The following is a 16,100-nucleotide window of genomic DNA, read 5'->3' as shown; positions in this document are numbered from 1 at the left end:
TTGGTTTCATCATCAGAAGTTTCGCAGTCAGACATGTTGTCAGCGAGTCGCGCTATCAACAGCTGATCGGAACGTGCGCACTGTTGACGTTGACAGCAGCGCGGATTGATAGAAATGGATAGAAAATAGTGCCGATTAAAACTGAGGTATGAATTTTGACCGGCGTGTTTTTTGTGTGGTAAATTAATCAAGCTTTGAAACGCAAATAATTTTTTCACGTAAAAACGCACAGTTTTGTGGCACCGGAAAATAACCGGGAGTACTTTTTTGAAAAACTTCCAGCGGCCAGAACTCTGACCAGGGAGGTGACAACAGATTGGGTCAGTGTGTATGCACTATAGTGCTGGTAAGGATTGCATACAACTTCATGTCTTAAATGGGCGAACTAACCCTTTAAAGCAAGAAAGTGATCAATTTTTGTTTCAGGGGGACGATTGGGAAAGTAGGGGAACTGCTTCTGTATGAAGTGTCTGATTTGAAAGAACCGAAATAAGTGATGACTGGGTAGGTTATACTTTTTAGATAACGAGGAGAAAGAGACAAATACACCATCCTCATAGAGGTCACCAATCTTGAGAAGGCCGTTAGATGACCAGAGGCGAAATGCAGGGTCTGAACTAGATGGGGGAAAAGAATAATTGGTAACACTTTACAATACGGGTGCACTAATATGCATTAATTCAGATAAGAGCAGATAAGAGAGTGTCATCACAGTTTTGTGTGTGTCGGCGTTTGTGTGCAGGTGTGCGTGTTATACAACAGGCTCATTGCTACAATATTGACATTTTCAGCCGCTCAAACTAAGAGGAGCTGAGAAATGTTTGAGAAATGGAGATTGGTCCGGCCTCGGCGGGACTAAAACACACTCTTCCCTCATTTTGCCGGTGACGCACGCCCATGGGGGGTGGGGGCGGGGTATCTTTCTTATAACGTAAAGAAAGCTAGCCGCGGTCTTGATGTTTGCCCGTTTCCCTGACGACTCGCGGACAGAAGGAGGGGAGGTCCACAGAGCTCACCCAATCCTCACTGTCTGACGTCAGGATAGAGCAGCTGGCCTTCTCTACAGATGCAGCTTTCTCGTCGTCATTAATGGTGGAAGCGGCGGCGCGCGGCGGCGTTATCCGTCATTGAGCGACTCGAGTGAAGCTGGTGAAGCTGGCGGGCGAACCGGCGAGCTTTCACGGGCTGGAGAAGGCTCGGGGACCCGCTGAGTATGGCGCTTTTACGGCACGGCACTGTAGCAGGTGGAAGTGCAGTCTCGCTGAAGGATGCCAGGCGAGTCCTCAGAGTCACCGTAGGCAATAGCTCGCAGTGAGGGCAGCTGCCGTCGGCGAGCGCGAGAGCTGCATGATCCTCTCCCAGGCAGGAACGCATCACATGGCGGTCCCCGTCACTGAGTGGGGCTCGGCACGAGCCACAGGAGGATGGCATCTTTAAAAAGGCTCTTTTAGATGATAGGCGTGTGAGTCGCGGGGCGAACACACACACACACACACACACAGAGCAGAGTAAAGGATATATAGTACGCCGAATAGCGTAGCAGGAACGGTGGCTGAAGGCGGCGAGGGGAAGGCCAGCGACTTCAGTGCAGAGGTTCGTCCCGCAGAAAGCTCGACGGCGTGGCTTCTCACTCTGGATCCAGCGATGCGTGAGCTTCGCTGAAGAGATGAAAATCAGATTATATCAGCCCATCGAGCTATATTTATAGGGCTAGGCCACGCCCGTTTCGGTGGGAGGGTGACGCAGTGGGCGCGAAGCGTCCCCATTGGACCGTCACAGAAGGGCCTCTCTCGATAGGCTGCAGCAATTGCCGCAGGGCAGCCAATAGGCACGCTAGCCGCCTTTGCCTATGTCTGCATGCTGCTGCAATGCGTTTTACATTAATTCAAAATTAAAGATAATTTTTGGCTTCAATATCTTGAGGAAAAGAGGTTTTCCCCTAGCGTAAGATATTACGCAGTACGAGAGAACCTCTCGTAAGAGAACCCTGACACTTCCCTGTTCATGTTTCTTGTTTTCCTTGGTTCCCTTTTTTCATGTGTCATGTTCTCATTGGTTCTTGTTTCATTAGTTCTGTCTATCCATTGGTTGCTTTTGTCATGTGATCCCCACAGTCTCATATTTTAGCCCTTAAGTTTGCATGTTACTTTGTAATATATTGAAAAACGTTATGCTGTTTACACGCTTCCATGTTCCACATGCCAGGCCCTTTGTTTGTTGTCAAGTTCATAGTTTATGTTGTGTTTAATGCCAGGATTTAGTTTGTTTGGTTTCACAGTTTTGGTTCTTCACTATTGTAAATAAATGATCTTCACCATTGCCTTCGTCTGCTCCATGTAAGCTATCATTACACAAAGGCTTTTGTAAATTAAGCTGTGCCACAATCTGTACAGTGAAGTAATCAAAACAAAAACAATTTAAAAAAAATCACAAACGATTCACCGATATTTAATCTCCCTAGGTGCTGATTTTAATGAAGATGAGGAATTCTTTGATTTTGAAATACAAACATTCCGCAGATACTTCCCTCCAAGCTTTGGTTTTAAGCAGATGGATGTGAAAGGAAAAGTTAGGTGAATAGCTTATCTTTCTGTAACTATAAATTAAGAATATATAAATGTTACATTTAAGTCCATAATATGTGAGAGTCTAAGGCAAAAAAGTGCTCACTTTTACAATATTATACATAAAGTTATTACAATTTAAAATGTTTCCATTTTTTTTTAAACAGTGTTAAGTGTTAGTGTGTACAAAGGTCTTGTATAATGATTTAATTGCACCAGGTCTTTCTTCCAGACACACAATTCATTTACCCCACTCTATCACAACATGGGAGATCCAGGCTCTCAGCTTATCTGCATCCCATGGTAATATTCCACTTTCACTGCTATCAAATTTAATTTCAATCCACCAAAGAACTAAACTTTTTACTTTTATTATTTACAGGATTTTGTGTGACAGAGCCTGTTGACCTTCCTGTATTTAAGCCGGTTTTTATATCCTTGAGGCTTCCCTATTCGGTCAAACGCTTTGAACAACTGTCTATAGTTGTGGTGATCTTTAATTATGGAAAGATGAAAAGAGAGGTTTGTTTAAAAAAGAAAAGAAATTCAGAACAAATTCACTGCACTATGGTACCACTTTGACAATAATAACTGGTATAACCATTTACAGAAGATACATTTTACTAGTGCATAAACTTAAAATTTATGTTTATTATCAAATTAATTAATTCATTGAAACTGTAAAAAGTTGCTGTTGTTACGTTAAAGAATTTATTTCCACCTGTCCTTAAAATTGACTTCATTGGTGTAGTCAAGTTGGTTCAGTCATATGATAATTGTTTTAAATAAAACCAAATTTAAATCATCATAAGAGTATTTGTTACATTAGTAGACAAATGATTTCTGAGATTAATATATGTTGTTCATCACTTTCCTGGTCAGCTTGTTGTGCAAATGAAGAAAGTGGATGGTCTTTGTTCACCCGGGTCAGCATCTTCCTCTTCCACTGTCAGAATCAGTCTGGAGCAACAGTCCTCTCAAACTGTGACTTTTCCTGCCGTTCCCATGGCAACAGGCCAAATCCCTATCACTATTGAACTTTATGAAGATGAAAATGAAAAACCTAGAGTGGCTTCTGTTCAAGAGATGCTCCTGGTCAAGGTAAGGGGAAGTGAAATATCAGAATATACCCAAATTTAACTCATATCCTTTGTTGTTTTAGGAACAATTGGATTTCAGTGATTCTAAAATCTATCTTTTGTCTTTCTCTTCATGTCACAGAATGAGGGAGTGGAAATGAGAGAAGAGCAGACTTATTTTATTAATCTTGATGGTGAGATTGATAGCTCTCATTTGATCACCCAGTCACACTTTTGAATACTGTTCTGTAGTTACTTATTCCCGTGTTGTTAGTCATTACTCATTTGTTCCTGTGTTGTTATTCTTTAATAATAGAACACTATTCTGAAGTGTTACCGATCATCCATTACAGATATACACATATTTTGGCTATTTTTTTTAAAGCTCTGACAAAGTTTGTGACATAAATATGTTATATACATATTTATACACGTGTATAAATACCTGAACTCTGCTCATCAGGTACACATGACCGGCAGTTGTTTATTGATGGATTTTTCCCAAACAACACTGTTCCTGAAACGGATGTCAACTTGTTTGTCAAACTAGAAGGTCCAAAGCAACATATCTTTAAAATGTAGTTGTTGTGAATGCTGTCAAATTCTCCATTTTTGATATTTCTTATTTATTGTCACTTATTGGGTATCAAACCCATATTTATTGTATTATCTTAGATTTAACTAAAATCTTTTGAATGCAGAAGTAGCATTTGTCCAGTCCACTGCTGTTCCACTACTCTCACCATCCAAAGTGGAAAATCTGATCCGGGCACCGAAAGGCTGTGGAGAGCAGACGATGATCTTTATGTCTCCAACTGCCTTGGCAGTCCGCTACATAGACAAAACTCAGTGCTGGCTGAAACTGGGAGCAGGATCCAGAGACAAAGCATTGGATTTCATTGAGCAAGGTTTAGTGTACCTGTATTCCACATAAGAAAAAAAAAAAAAAATTTATATATATATATATATATATATATATATATATATTATTAATTTTAAAATATATATATATATATATATTTTTTTTAATGACAGTCCATTGGACCTTGGGTACATGCAATTTAACAAAAATGTCAAAACAGTCTTTAAAAAAAAGTATTTACATTTTTCAATAAAGGGGTCATATGATGGTTCTAAAAAGAACGTTATTTTGTGTATTTGGTTTAATGCAATGTGTTTACGCGGTTTTAGGTAAAAAAAAGTCATTATTTTACACATACTGTACATTATTTGCTCCTCTATGCCCCGCCTTTCTGAAACGCATCAATTTTTTTTAACGCGGAAATGTCACGCCCCTAACCTTATTAATTACATAAGCTCCCAAAGCAATAAAAACAGGTGATAATGTCGGTTCTACCTTATTATCAATTCGAGCCCGTATCTGATACGGAAAATGCAGATGTCCAAGCTGATCGATCAACTTTGCCAGCACGACTGGACCAGATCGTATCAGATTGGTAAGGTTTTATTTCATTGGGGACATAATTACTGATTACAATAACTTATACTGTCTTTTTACGCGTCGCTCCGCGCTACGGGTGTGAGGACACTATGTATAAAACTATCTGCATTTTTTATCGTAGAAACGACAAGCAAGCACTACTCTATACTGCACAAAACTCGTGTTTGAATAGTCAGTAGCAATTTCTTAAAATATGAAACCATACTTACAGGCTGTGTGAGTCAGAAGCACCAGAATGTACATGCAAAGATGCATGCATGATGACTTTTTAGAATCAGCCTTTGTGCACAGCCGGCCTTATAATCTCGCAGGTTCTGGAAGCCTTTGTGCACAGCCGGTGTTGTGCCGAATTTCGACCCCCGCCAAATTATTACCCCCCTAGCATATAGGTTTAGGAATAGTTGTGGGGGAGGGGGTAGGATTAGGGGCGGGGTTGGGATTAGGCAATCAGGTACTGACTTCAACGAGGGGGGTAATAATTTGGCAGGCGGTCGAAATTAGGCACAACACCGGCCTTATAATCTCAGAGGTTCTGGAAACAGTCCTCTGAAAAATGCGCAGCACACAGTCAACAATTTTAGTTGTACTGTTCTGGAACAGTGTTGTAAATAATGCTTAAACACGGTTTTCTAATTGTGTCCTATTTTGGAAGGCCAAACAAAGTAGTTTGGCTTTCACAATGAAAAACACAGCGTCTCCACAACATGGGGCGCCGGCGGCAACAATAATGCAGCAAGAATAAAAGTTATATCTTCTTTCTTTGCGTATACATTTGGGCGGTGTTACTTATGTGACCCATGCCCCAACACACTGACGTAGATTTGTGGGGGCGTGTTTGAACAAAGCATTTTATGAAGGCGTGACTGTGTGTTAACTTTTATAAAGAATATCTCTTTGGGTTTGAGACTTGAGCTTTGTAAATATACAAATCTTATACTTGCACTAACAGCTACATAACACACTAAAGAAAAAGGAAAACAAGAAATCGCATCAGAGACCCCTTTAAGAAAATGATATGGGGTTTGAAATAAATGTGAAAAATTAATAACAGAATTTGTATTTTGGGTGAACTCTCTTTAGTCAGCACCAAATATCCCACACACCCCTGTTTGCAATATTTTTTTTTAATATAATTTATTTCTTGCCTAAGGCCTATTATTTAACACAATTTGATTGCATCAGGCTGTACCCTGCTCTGACTCTAAAGGTTTGTGGCATCATTTTATCCTGGCAGGTTATGAGCGAATTTTAATGTTCAAAAAGCCTGATGGATCCTATGGAGCTTGGCAAGACCATCCAACAAGTACCTGGTAAATTTGATATGCATTTAAATGTGATGGTAAATTTAATTTGCATTAGATGCCAAAGATATGCCAAGTCACAAAAATGTGACCTCTTTTGTGCAATTCAGTGCTGCACTTACCACATATCTATTTTTGCAAATAAAATGTTGTTGTTGTTGTTGTTGTTTTTTAATTCCAACCTATTCGAAGTAATAGATGGCTTCTCATTTCTCGTAGGTTGACTGCGCTGGTGGCAAAAGTGTTGTCCCTTGTTGCTGAAGGACAGATAGGAACTCTTAAACAGCAAAGTTCAACGGAAAAGTTGATTTCACAGGAGGACATCCGCCAAGCAGTCACATTTCTGATTGGAACACAGAGCTCAGATGGGTCCTTCACTGATGCTAATCCAGTCATACACAGGGAAATGCAGGTCTGAATGCCTTCCATCATTTGCCAGTAAACCATGGGGTTTTGGAAAAAAACTTTATTATGTCAAACAACATGTCAAACATTGCAAAATAGTATAAACAGGAATTGGATTCCTGTGGTACTGCAATAAATGTGCTGATATTCATTGTTTCTGTTGTAGGGAGGTATTAGAGGAGTTGAGCAAGATGCCTCTTTAACAGCTTTCATCACGATAGCCCTCTATCATTCCCTCCCTTTCTTGGGCAGAGATTTAACCGATGTGGTAAGAACCAGTGATTGTATCATTTACACTTGTCTCAAAAAGTACTTGAACACTGCAAAGTTTCTCGGTGGAACACAAAACCCTGAATGCAAAGTGTGTGGGGAACACAAACACACACACACACACACACACGGTAACACTTTCCATGAAGCCCATGCTTACAGTATAATGAATTATAGCGCCAATCTGTATATAAGTAAGTATTACTGTTCTATAAATATATTTACAGAGACTCATTAAGATACGATATTATACGAACAGTTATAGTTACATTTATATTATTTGTATAATTACTTAGAAGTCATTTATTTGCTTTTTCAATGGGCAATTATCAAATATCAAAGTTTTACACTTGTTTGCTGTACCAATTAGATGTATCAATTATGTATTTTACTGGCTAATGTTTGTATTAGAGGTCATGAATGGTAATTTTGATATGTTAAAACCCAAATCTCCTCAGCAATATGGTATTGCTTATAGCAGTTTAAAATCATACTTTAAAAAAATTATTTACAAATAAACGAATATTTAGTAACTATATTATTGCTCACAATAAATATGTATAAGAACACAGTAGCTAATTATAACAATATATTCACATATTTGACATAACTAAATATTAATTACTTAAAAGTCATTGAAACTACAATATAATAACATTATAACAATGCAGGCTGCATCTTTATGCAGCCTGCATTGCTAAATTGTTGGTGATTTTAATATCTATGTAGATAATGATGAAGACACATGGGGATTAGCATTTAGAGACATTCTAAATTCTATTGGAGTTAGGCAACACATGTCAGGACCCACTCATTGCCCTAATCATACTTTACTACAAATACTTTAGATCTTATATTGTCACATGGAATCAATGTTGATGCTGTTGAAATTCTGCAGCAGAGCGATAACATCTCATATTTATTTATTTATTTATTTAAACAGGAAAAGATTAAGAGCAATCGGGCCTGACTCAGGATAAAACTGATTTTCAGCAGGTTCCTGTTCTGCAGAACATGAATACCTCAAACACAACAGAACTCCAAGACCATACAATAACAAACACACAACAAGCACACAAACCACGATAGAAAACAGGTGTAGGGGGGGACTAGATATCAGTATCTAGTCTCATGTATACTTCTTTTAGCCAAGGCTGCAAAACGTCTCGGTTACTAACGTAACCTCGGTTCCCTGATATGAGGGAACGAGTATTGCGTAAGCTAGCTTACGCTGTGGGAAAACTCCTTTTCTCGAGAATACTGAAGCCAAATGTTTTTAAAACGCAGTACAGCTGCACAGCAGACACAGATGAGTGACTAGCGCGATCATTGGCTGTGCTGAGGCACCTGCATGAACCTATGGCGAGGCGGCTCAGATGCGCGAACCAATCAGGCTGCTTGGCGCCAGGGGCGTCACTAGGATTTTCATTTTAGGGGGGCTAAGGTTGATTTTGCCTATGAATCATTTTCTCAGACACGTTTATTTACTGAAAGCTACTAAAGGTAATTAAGTTTATTAAATGCATTCACAATATGTAGGCTACACATTTATTATTGATCTTATGCCTAATACAGGGCCGTAGACAGGGCTTTATAATCACAGAGGTCCTAAATTTGAGGTTGGTAGGGGGTTCACATTTTGTATTTCTCTGATAGGCCTATGTGCATTTCAAGATGTTTGAAGACCAAAAAAAAAAGCATAAGAAATAGCTTTAAAACCATGTCAGTGGGCAGTAGATTATTTGTCAATACCTGCTCTCTTCTCATCTCCATCACTCTTTCTTTTTTTCTCAGTCTCTTCATCCCTTTCTCTTCCCCTCCTAAAGCTGAGCTTTTTAAATTTACTAAAGGCTACAATTTGTATTATATTCTCAATATGTACACATTCATTATTAATCTTGTGCCTAACATAATGAAAACGGCTTTGTTAATGTTTCTTGTAAACTAATTATTACATTACATGAGTCACGTTACATAGGCCTATTTTCAGTTCAAAATGGCGAAATTAGACAAAACTATATTAGTTTGCCTGATTGTTTTTTGTCATTCGTTTACCATTTATGACCTAAAAAAAGCTCGGCGCCGCTGCGGATTGAAGATGAAGAACGCGCTGAATCTGATTATAACAAGACTGAAGCGAACACGAATTTGTGTAGCCTACATTAACCCTCTGGGGTCTGAGGTGTTTTTGGGGCCCTTGAGATGTTTTGACATGCCCTGACATTTGTGCTTATTTCAGCTACTTAAAACATACCATTTGCCAACATATAAATTTGCTGTATTTAGCACAAACTCTGCTACAATAATATGTGAGCAAAATGGATATACATGTTTGCATTTTATAGAAAAAAAAAATTATGCGTGGTTAGTACGTTTTGGGGAAAAAAATGTCACCGCAATAAGGCCATTTAACACATACTGAATAGTTGTCCACAAGACTTTTGAGTTACTATTCTTGTAGGCTAGAATTTTTAGTTCAAAATGAAGTGAAAATCATTCTGACCCCTCTTTTACAAACAACAATATAATGATTTAAATGTCTTACGTCAGTTTTTGGTCAGCACTGCTGTATGCGTGGGAGTGTGAATGGCCATGAATATTAATGTGATTTACACCTGGGTGGGAAGACTAAAGACACTCCCCCAATGGCCCATCAAGGTGCTGTGAGGCAGCCTGAACTAAGAATGATTCACTGATGAATAAAAAGTTAAAAAGAACAGCATTCATTCAAAATAGAAATATTTTCTAAGAACGTAAAGACTTAAAGTCATTACTATCACTTAACACATCCTTTCAAAAAAACAAAACCAAACTTGTTTTTTTTTATATATAAAAAAGTGGACTGCCTGTTGCTTGCCTGCTTGTTTGCCTTGGCTCTCTTCGGAACTGGTGGATGGACGTGTTCATTGTCACATCTGTTATAAAAAAGAAAAAAGCATGAGCATGCTGATAACACAATCAAATAAACTGTATTATTATCATTATCAATCACTAATTGCCATTGATAATTTTTTTGGTTTGTAATTTCACACAAGAATAGGTAGCCTACATTATGACGATGTAAACACAATTAGGCTAAATTTCATCTGTAAAATATTACGTCTGTGCACTTACTCAGTATGATTTTCGATCGCACTGAGAACTGAACAACACCTGCGTGTCCCTCTGCGAGTCGCTGGCGAAGGAGAGCATGATGCAGACACATTCATAAAAAATAAAAAAAACTGTTAGCATACATTATCCAAAGTAAACTGATGGACAATTAATGGGTATGGATGCACAATGTATGTATACATCTGTTGATGGGCCATGGGACGGAGAAATATCGGTAACACTTTATAATAACTACACGCTAATAATCATTAGTTAAGCATGAGTAAACAGTTAATTCATCATTCATAAAGCATTAATAGACATTAATAAGCAGTTTATAAATACAGCTATAAATGCTTTCTTCTTGATTTACAAGCATATCTATAATTTATTTAATAATTGTATTTTCATCCTTTATTAATGATCAATTTATTATTTCTAAATGAATAATTGCATTTTTTATAAACCAGTTATTTGAGAGTTTTCAGTGGTTCATAAGATTACTTAGAACGTGTAAGTAAATGATTAATAAACTATTTAAATGTACATTCATACATCTTATTATTCAGACATATAGTGATGGTTACTTAGTGTGTTAATAAATGCTTTATTAACATGTATTTATGCTGTAATTCAGGGTTAACTCGGGTAGTTATAAAGGATTTAGTAGTGGTCAGTTAACTATGTTTGTGAGCTCATCTAAAGTGAGGACTATTCATGCCTTGTAAAGCATTTATAAAGGAGATTTAAAGGCTGTTAAATATTTCTATGTTCTGAATCACTGTGTTGTGTTTGTTACATTTTACTGTTTAGAAGATTGATGCGCCTTCAAATCTCCTTTATAAATGCTTTACAAGGCATGAATAGTCCTCACTTTAGATTAGCTCACAAAATACTGACCACTACTAAATACTTTACAACTACCTGCATTTACTACATTTACTTACACTTTCTAAGTGATCTTATGAATGACTGACAACTCTTGTTTGTAAATAATGCTATACTTCATTTAGAAATTATTAATTGATCATTAACAAAGTATGAAAATACAATTATTAAACGCATTATAGATATGCTTATAAATCAAGAAAAAAAGCGTTTATAGCTGTATTTATAAACTGCTTATTAATGTATATTAATGCTTTATAAATGATGAATTAACTGTTTACTCATGCTTAACAAATGATTAATAGCATGCAGTTATTATAAAGTGTTATCGAAATATCTGTTGATGGCCTATATAGACCGCATGCATTTAGTGATAGGCCTACACGCAATGAACGGATCGTTCGCGAACGACACATCACTACATTTCAAACATTTACACCTGTATTCAGTTATTTACGCATGATATAGTGTCATAGGCTAACCAAAACTGAACATTTAATTATATAAAACATATATTGTATTTAGACCTCTTTTACCGGAGCCTGAAATATATTTCTCGTTATATAACCTAAGCAGTTATTCGCAAACAAAATAGGCTACATTACGCATAAGGCACTATTTTAGCATAAGTAGTGTCATAGGCTAACCAAAACTCAACATTTTTATATAAAAAATAAATTGTATTTTAGACAGTATCACATATTCTACCGGAGGCTGAAATATATTTCACTAAATCAATAGGCTATACCTAAATATGCAGTTATTCGCAAACAAAATACATAACGCATAAGGCAGTATTTTAGCATGATAATCAGTGTCATAAGCTAATCAAAACTATATATTTAATATACAAATATGTTTAGAGAGTAATATCACATTTAAAAAGTTTACACGAGCGAATGTTAGGGATATTGTGAGGCAATCTTTTCTGTAAGATGTCAAAAGCTAGGCAAAATATAGTCTGAAAATTCATTTGAGCTCTATACGATCAGAAAAGAAATTATAAAACACTAAACAACTTACTCCGAACTTGTAGGCCTATCTTCGGCGCGGGATCAATTCGTTCTTCAAAATGCAGCCGTTCCTCGTCCGAGTTATAATTTTCCTCTGAGGAAAAGTGAATTCTTCCTCGCTGTCCAGAATCAACATGTATGTTAGAACCTATACAGACTAAGCTACTGAAAGAGATGCTTCCAGAGGTCATAGATCCTCTTCTCAATATCATTATTTCATCCTTGTTAATAGGATATGTACCAAAACTTTTAAGCTGGATATTATTAAACTGCTTATTTAAAAAACTCAGCTTGATCCTACAGAATTAGTCAATTACGGGCCGATTTGGAATTTACCCTTTTCTGTAAAAGATACTGAAAAAGCAGTATCCTCACTACTATGTTCCTTTTTAGAAAGAAATATCTGTGAGTATCTGTGAGGATATCCTGTCGGGATTTTGACTGTATCATAGTTCTGAGATTTGTCTAATTAGAGTTACAAATGATTTGCTCTTATCATCTGATCCTGGTTGTATCTCTGCAGTAGTTTTACTGGATCTTAGTGCTGCATTTAATACTATCAACCACAGCATTCTTTTGAAAAGACTTGAAAATTATGTTGGCATTAGTAGAATTGCATTGGCATGGTTCAAATCATACTTGTCTGACCGTTATCAGTTTGTAGCAGTAAAAGAGGAGTCATATCGATCACAAGTTCAGTATGGAGTACCGCAAGGCTCAGTCCTAGTACTGTTGCTTTTCATCCTGGACATAGTACCCTTTTGAGATATCATTAGGAAGCATGGCATTAGCTTTCACTGTTACCCTGATGATACTCAGCTCTATTTTTCTTTGCGCCTCGAAGAAACTTAATAATTCCCAAAATTAACGAAATGCATAGCTAATATAAAAAAAAATTGATGAGTAGTAATTTCCTACTACTTGATTCTGAAAAACAGAGATTCTAATTATTGTACCAAAAACCTCTGCACGTAATAACCTATAATACTGTCTGACATTTGCTGGATCTTCTGTCAAGTCTTCGTCGTCAGTTAGAAACCTGGGTATGCTCTTTGACACCAATCTTTTATTTGAAAGACACGTTTCTAGCATCCGTAAAACCGTATTCTTCCATCTTGAAAAATATATCTAAAGTACAACATATTCTCTCAATCAGGGCTGGAAATGGCTGAGATTGACTCTAGTTTGGAAGGTTTTTATTATTATTTTTATCGTTGTTTTTGTTTTTTTGTTTTTGTTTGTAAGAGTTAGGGCCCTATCTTGCACCCGGCGCAAATGACTTTGTACACCGACGCATGTATCATTCCTATTTTACACCCGCGCAAAGCGGGCTTTTCCCTCCACAGACGCACATCGGTAAACTAGGAAATGAACTTGCGCTCCCTGGGCGGGTCGGCTGCAAAAAGGAGGCGTGTTTCGGCGCAAACGTTCCCTAGTGCTATTTTGCAGTTCCAGAAAACAATTCCGCCACTGACCAGAAAAAACCTAGTCTAAAGTCAGTGGCGCGTTGCGCGTTGTTCATAATGCTATTTTAAGCGCGCATGCTTGGCCATAATGTAGCGGGTGCACAACGCGCATACACTTTGATTCTCTCATCAACACAGATGCAGCAGTTTTTATTTTTGCAAATCATACATTATAACAAGGAAACATATTAACATATGAGGGAAATCATTGTGGTGTCCATGAAGATGTAAAAAAAAAATAGTTTTTTTCCCTCCCACGCCTGTTTAAACGACACTGATTTGTGTGGGTTTCTCCCATCCCCATACAACGTCACTTCTCTGTCTTTCACGGTCCTGACAAGAACGTCGGTCTCCTCGGCTGTGAACCGCTCCTGGCGGCGCCTGGTAAATCCACCGCTATAATAGCAATCCGCCATGCAACATGCGCACCTGCTCTTAACGGGTATGTTGGATGACGCTATGATTGGTTTATTTCACATTACGCCCAAACCACACCTATGAATAATGAAGCTACTTCAGACCAACCCCTTTTAAACTTGCGTCGGGCGCAAGAGTCATTTATCCCGCCGGTAAAATAGCAACAGCGCCCAAGACCCGCCCACAAAGTTACTTGCGCTTCGCGCTTGATACTTGCGTTTCAGATCGTTAAAATAGGGCCCTTACAGTTCTTTTGCTTCAGAATGAACTTCACACTGAGAGAGATGACAGAACGCGCATCGTGTTTATTTTCTTTATTTCACGAAAATCACATAATTTTTTTTATTATGTGTACACAAATAAAAGTAGACATTTAACAGTTTTTAATTATATATAACACTTATATGTATGACAAAAATTTACAGAGTTATTTGATTAAAAAAAAGCGAGGCGGTCGCGCCGGCACGACGCCCGACCCCAAGTGGTTAACTACATTCTCTATAGAATTCAAATGGGTTGCACATTTTATCATAGGAACGGCTTGCACAAGTCTAATCACACGTTTGGAGCGTGCTGGTGAACTTGCCTACCTACAGTGATTCGCGCGCCATCCATACTTATAAAAGCTCAGAATGCAAGATGTATACAGTTAATAAATAGCCTGATTCTATGTTTCGGTGTGTGGGGGTCAGAGTACCGGCATAATGTGAGAAGTGCCTGTATGCAAGAAAAAGTGAGGGTACGCTACAGATTCAAATATAGAAGTGCCGTACCTGTGCCTACCGGCCCACTTCAAGCCTGATTAAGATGTGTGGGTGTTTAAATCCAGATTGTGATCTTTTAATGATTAATCATGCAATTTTATTGTTTTATTGTTTTTGTGCTGAATTTGTATCTTTTTTGTAGTCTATTGAGAGAATAAAATATAGAAATCCCTCAATTTCCCTAAAAAATTTAACTAATTTTAACTGGAACGTTGCCTCCCTTCGAAATTCACTCCCCAGGCTCCGACCCCCTGTGTAACCCCCCCATTTCAAGCCCTGCTCTCAATGACAAATGTGGAAAAGTTAGTTCATGCATTTATTACCTCAAGGCTAGATTATTGTAATGCTCTACTGGGTTGTTGCCCTGTACACTTAATAAAAAAACTCCAGTCGGTCCAAAACGCAGCAGCTAGAGTTCTTACTAGAACCAGGAAGAATGACCCTATTAGCCTGGTTCTGTCAAAACTGCATTGGCTCCCTATTAAACATTGTATCCATTTTGAAATCTTGCTAATTACTTACAAAGCATTAAATTGTTTAGCTCCCAAGTACTTGAGCGAGCTCTTAACGCATTATAGTCCTTCAAGTCTATTGTGATCTCAAAATTCTGGCCAGTTGATAATACTTAGAATATCAAAATCAACTGCTGGCGGTAGATCCTATTTAGCACCAAAACTCTGGAACAGTCTTCCTTGCATTGTTCAGGAAGCAGATACACTACAAACTAAAAACACATTGCTTTAACCTGGCATACACGTGCCAGGTTACATTATCAATTTCTATAATTCAAGTCATGTAAAAGGATTATTTGGCTGCATAAATTAGGTCAGCCGGAACCGGGAAAACTTCCCATAACATCTTGATGTACTTGTTACATCATAAGTAGAATGCCATCTACACTAATATTAGTCTCTCTGTTTATCCCAAGGTTTACCGTAGTCAGCCGGGTCCTGGCCATATCCAGATCTTAACTTGACTCGACTTTATAAATACTGTACATTCATGGAACCATATGACTGACTAATTAAGTTTAGTTTAGGATTATGAACATGCACTTTGAAAAAGCAAATGCATTACTTATAAGTGATTATAAAAATAATATAAATAACTATAACTGTTCTTATAATGGAGCATAGGTCTTAATATTAGGGGTCCCCTTTCAGTTGGTCACGTTCAACGTACCGACGTATTGAGATAGCGTCAGAGCGCCCCAATCATCTTCAAGTGTAAACAGAATGAGCCAATGCACATTGATGTGGGAGATTTGCATCTCGCACTCCGCCCCGCAGCACGGGTATAAATAGTAAGCAAATGCAACCACCAGTTGTCTTTCACTTCGGGGCTGAACAGATCTTCTTTATGCAGTCTCTCTTTCACT

At 37.9% G+C, this 16,100-nt stretch overlaps 1 protein-coding gene across 1 annotated transcript in view; it reads left to right on the top strand.

Moving 5' to 3' along the window:
- The window catches only part of LOC130070165 (complement C4-B-like), a 184,978-nt gene that overhangs the window by 118,189 nt on the left and 50,689 nt on the right, over window positions 1-16,100 (top strand). The window contains exons 18-27 of the mRNA XM_056234460.1: window positions 2,462-2,573; window positions 2,797-2,867; window positions 2,947-3,086; window positions 3,447-3,665; window positions 3,786-3,837; window positions 4,107-4,196; window positions 4,345-4,551; window positions 6,340-6,415; window positions 6,626-6,818; window positions 6,978-7,079. Of these exons, the coding sequence (XP_056090435.1) occupies window positions 2,462-2,573; window positions 2,797-2,867; window positions 2,947-3,086; window positions 3,447-3,665; window positions 3,786-3,837; window positions 4,107-4,196; window positions 4,345-4,551; window positions 6,340-6,415; window positions 6,626-6,818; window positions 6,978-7,079 (1,262 nt within the window). The remainder of the gene's footprint in view (window positions 1-2,461; window positions 2,574-2,796; window positions 2,868-2,946; window positions 3,087-3,446; window positions 3,666-3,785; window positions 3,838-4,106; window positions 4,197-4,344; window positions 4,552-6,339; window positions 6,416-6,625; window positions 6,819-6,977; window positions 7,080-16,100) is intronic.

Source organism: Rhinichthys klamathensis, unplaced genomic scaffold, assembly GCF_029890125.1.
Source record: "Rhinichthys klamathensis goyatoka isolate OS25496 unplaced genomic scaffold, OSU_Roscu_1.1 h1tg000395l_1, whole genome shotgun sequence".
NCBI classification, from domain to species: Eukaryota; Metazoa; Chordata; class Actinopteri; order Cypriniformes; family Leuciscidae; genus Rhinichthys; species Rhinichthys klamathensis.
This window is presented reverse-complemented; position numbering and strand designations above follow the sequence as displayed.